At 39.6% G+C, this 3,795-nt stretch overlaps 1 protein-coding gene across 1 annotated transcript in view; it reads right to left on the bottom strand.

Moving 5' to 3' along the window:
* The window catches only part of PLA2R1 (phospholipase A2 receptor 1, 180kDa), a gene marked incomplete at its 5' end in the record, with an annotated part of 16,470 nt that overhangs the window by 11,729 nt on the left and 946 nt on the right, over nucleotides 1-3,795 (bottom strand). Inside the window, 5 exons of the mRNA XM_010022172.1 lie at nucleotides 1-54; nucleotides 430-494; nucleotides 1,751-1,908; nucleotides 2,423-2,458; nucleotides 2,915-3,047. The exon at nucleotides 1-54 is cut by the window's left edge and continues 71 nt beyond it. Coding sequence (XP_010020474.1) covers nucleotides 1-54; nucleotides 430-494; nucleotides 1,751-1,908; nucleotides 2,423-2,458; nucleotides 2,915-3,047 — 446 coding nt within the window. The remainder of the gene's footprint in view (nucleotides 55-429; nucleotides 495-1,750; nucleotides 1,909-2,422; nucleotides 2,459-2,914; nucleotides 3,048-3,795) is intronic.

The following is a 3,795-nucleotide window of genomic DNA, read 5'->3' as shown; positions in this document are numbered from 1 at the left end:
CTTTCCCTCTCTTCATTCCAGTTCTGGTATGTTACTGGTGATTCATCTCTCCAGCTGCACAGAAATGTTAAGAGTGAAGTTACACTTCCTCCTATCCTTACCTAAAAATATACCCTCCATTACAAGTGTTTGTAAGGAGATACGAGGTAGAAAGTGCCCCTTTACTAACTAAGCATTAAAAACCCAGACAACCAACAACGACAAGGTTGATATTCATGTATTTGTCTTATCTCTTTTATAACCCTTTCAGAAGGAATACTGTAACAAATTAAGTGTAACATTCTGAATGATAGTTACATGAAAACCGAAATTGTCTCTTGGATATCCCACTCAGTCATCAAACCATTTCAGTGCATCAGACTGAATGGCAGCCTGCAAGCAGGGCATGCCAAGTGCAACTGACTGCAGCTGAAGTGTAGGTATTCTTACCGAAATTCATCACTGAAGTTTTCGGCATGCAATCCAATCCACCAGTGAACATCGCTGTTTGATAGCTATAAAAAAAAAACCATTTTGCCATATGTTTAGCTGTTACTGCCTTCTTATCAAAGCATTAACAAACTCTAAATTCAGACTCTGTATTCAGACTAATAGCATCTCTATTCGGTTCCAATGGGAAGAGCAGGTGCTAAATCCTGCCCATGTTAATTTGTCACTTCAGCCACGTTATTCACATAAAGAGAGCATGATTTAGCCCTGTTTCCATTGGATTGCTGACATATCTTCGGTAAAGTAGAAATTTACGATTTTAGGAATTTGCAGCCTATTTGGCTTGAAAAGGACTGTAGACTTAGACCAGAACATGGTTTTCCCCAATTCCTAAAAAAAAAACCCGATAGTAAATTTTAGCATTCATATTCTGCTGATTGTTAATGTTTCCAAGACATTTTCTATGAATGTTTACTTAGTTTGTATATCCCATACAAGAGATTCCTAGAGATCCTTTCCAGACTGATTGTTGTTCTCATGAAAGGCTCTAGACCTCCACTCCTAAAAGGCAAAGTATTATGGAAAAGTCACAGAAATAATGTAATTCAAACACCCACAATACTGACTTGGTTCTGCCTTAAGCTATGGACAGGCTTCACTTTCAGAGTTAGCCACTCAACAGTCACAGTTTCAGGGTCTTTGGAAAAGAGCTGCCAACAACAACAATGAAGTTCTGAATGTGCAGGATACTGGAAAAGCCACCCTGCTTTATTTTTCTTCCAGAAAGCATATATTTTTCTTCCAGAAAGAACTGAAGTGCAGCCTGTGTTGTGGCACCCACACTGTCCTGGCAGCTACAGTTGGGATTTCGACAGCCTACAGCTTATAGAGCAGTACTGAATGAAGGAATTAGACATTTCTAACAAAGAAGAGACACAGGAATGTTGTCCAATTTGGTACTGCCTGGCCCCTGAGTTTAGTTTCCTAATCACAGCACTCAGCCCACACACTACAGTTTTTGAAGAAATAGTGAAAAATGTGATTTCAAATTCCATGCTAAAAACTTCTATGGTCTTTTGAGGTGGACTCACCCATCTGCGCATTAGCAGAGATGATTCTGGAATGTTACTTACTTCCTCAGCTAAACAGGGCTCCAAAAAGGGATGTGGGAAATGAAGACAGCAAAAGTATTATTTGCAAAGTAAAATGTGTTTGGGATTCTACCTGGACCAACCAGCAGCCAGACATTCCAAAAGATGCAGTGGAAAATAGCCAGTTACTGCCTGAGGGTTTATTTTTTCAAAGGGGTAGGTTTTGTTACCTTCTTGATTTTATTTTGAATAAAGGCTTGTTCACCAGAATTATTTATTGTTGCCATTCCACTGCGAAGCCAGCCACAGACAAACTCATATGTTTCCCAGTCAGTATGACTGACATGGAAGAGATATTCTGCTCCTTGATAATATGACCACGGCAGTTCTAGGAAACAAGGGAAAGTGTCAGTGGTGTGCAGGGGTAAAAACTCATTTCAAGTCTTATTCTTTGCAACCACCATGGCCTGCCTTTCGCCACGTGTCAGAGGACAAATATGCCACAATTAGCAGCAGAACCATATTTAACATATAAATTTGGGGGGAAGGGGGGAAACACTAAAAATGCAGTAAATCTTTTAAAAATATTCTATCCTATGATAGTGCAGTAATATTAAGAGAGTTGCCCAACCATTGCAAAAAGGCAATTTTAATGCGATGAAGAGGTCATCAAACTCCTATCTTATTTCTGGCAACATTCCTTTACCTAATCAAAGCAGTATCTGATGCTTCAGTGTTCCTAAGCAAAAGAGTGGCAGATTTTTATCAGCAGCAACAAGTTTCTACAGAGTTCTTCAATGTAAATTTTTAGCTCAGAACATTTTAGTTATTTTTACCAATGCCTTAAATTGCATTTCCAAGTTACAATGTTTCAAGATGTGAAAAAGAAAATGTTTTCATACCAGCTATGTACCAATCTGGATTCTTTGGTTTAACACCTGCAAAAATACATATATATATTAAAACATTGCTGATTAAGAATGTAAAGAGGTGTTTCATGGAAATTGCTTTCTCTGCATGGTAAGGATTCAATAAAAATCATTAATATTGCTATTTTTGTTCAGGGACAAAAAAAGAAGCTTAACATGGAATACAATAAATGCCACAATTACTAAACAACATTTTTAAACCTTTATAAATAAGAAATTTGATTAACTCCTGATAACTAACTGCTGATCATTGCTATTCAGTTTTAAACTGACCACATTTGACATGCTAAGTGGCCAAGAAACCCTATTGTTCACATACAGCTTTGCTATGATTTCATGCAGAAGACCAATGAGGAGAACTCCAGTTGTGGCTAAAAAGCAGGATTTTTGGTATTTTTTTTGCTTGACCCTCCTGAATTTCAAGTAATTGGTATAACAGACAATGTACGTTAATTAGCATTTCACCTTTTGGTATTTTGCATATCCATTCACGCTTTTCATTGCAGTGTGCTGGAAAGACCGTTCTATTTACTTTGAACCCACCACAGTTTCTTGAGTCATCTTCAACATACTTGCTCTCCAAAAATGAAGATACAACCTGAAAACAGCATATTCATTATCTTTTGCCAACAGTCCAAGACGAAGCATTTCAAAATCTCAATATAGAGAAAAAGGAAGCATTTGGAGATGGAGTCTATAGTAAGAAAATCATAAGCAACAGCTAGAGGTCCACCTCAATTATGGCGTAAAATCCAAGAACTAGGATCAATAACCATGTTCTCTCAATGTCCTCGTCCACTTTCTTATATCAGGCTTCCTCTTTGTAAAAATAACTGGATAGCTATGAAACAGCTACAAGTTGGGCAGAGAAGAGGTTCAGAGCACCCTTGCAGAGAAGGACTTGGGGGTGGTGGTGCATGAGAAGCTTGACATGAGCTGGCTTCAGTGTGTGCTTGCAGCCCAGAAAGCCAACCGTATCCTGGGCTGCATCAAAAGAAGCGTGACCAGTAGGTCAAAGGAGGTGATCCTGCCCCTCCACTCTGCTCTTGTGAGGCCTCACTTGGAGTACTGTCTGCAGTTTTGGTGCCCTCAACATAAGAAGGACATGGAGCTGTTGGAGCAAGTCCAGAGGAGGGCCACGAGGATGATACGGGGGCTGGAGCACCTCCCGTATGAAGACAGGCTGAGAAAGTTGGGGCTGTTCAGTCTGGAGAAGAGAAGGCTGCGTGGAGACCTCATAGCAGCCTTCCAGTATCTGAAGGGGGCCTATAAGGATACTGGGGAGGGACTCTTCGTTAGGTACTGTAGTGATAGGACAAGGGGTAATGGCTTTCAAATTTAAAAGG

Source organism: Nestor notabilis, unplaced genomic scaffold (genome assembly GCF_000696875.1).
Source record: "Nestor notabilis isolate BGI_N333 unplaced genomic scaffold, ASM69687v1 scaffold2439, whole genome shotgun sequence".
NCBI lineage: Eukaryota > Metazoa > Chordata > Aves > Psittaciformes > Psittacidae > Nestor > Nestor notabilis.
Note: the sequence above shows the minus strand (reverse complement) of the source record. Positions and strands in the feature narration are given on the sequence as shown.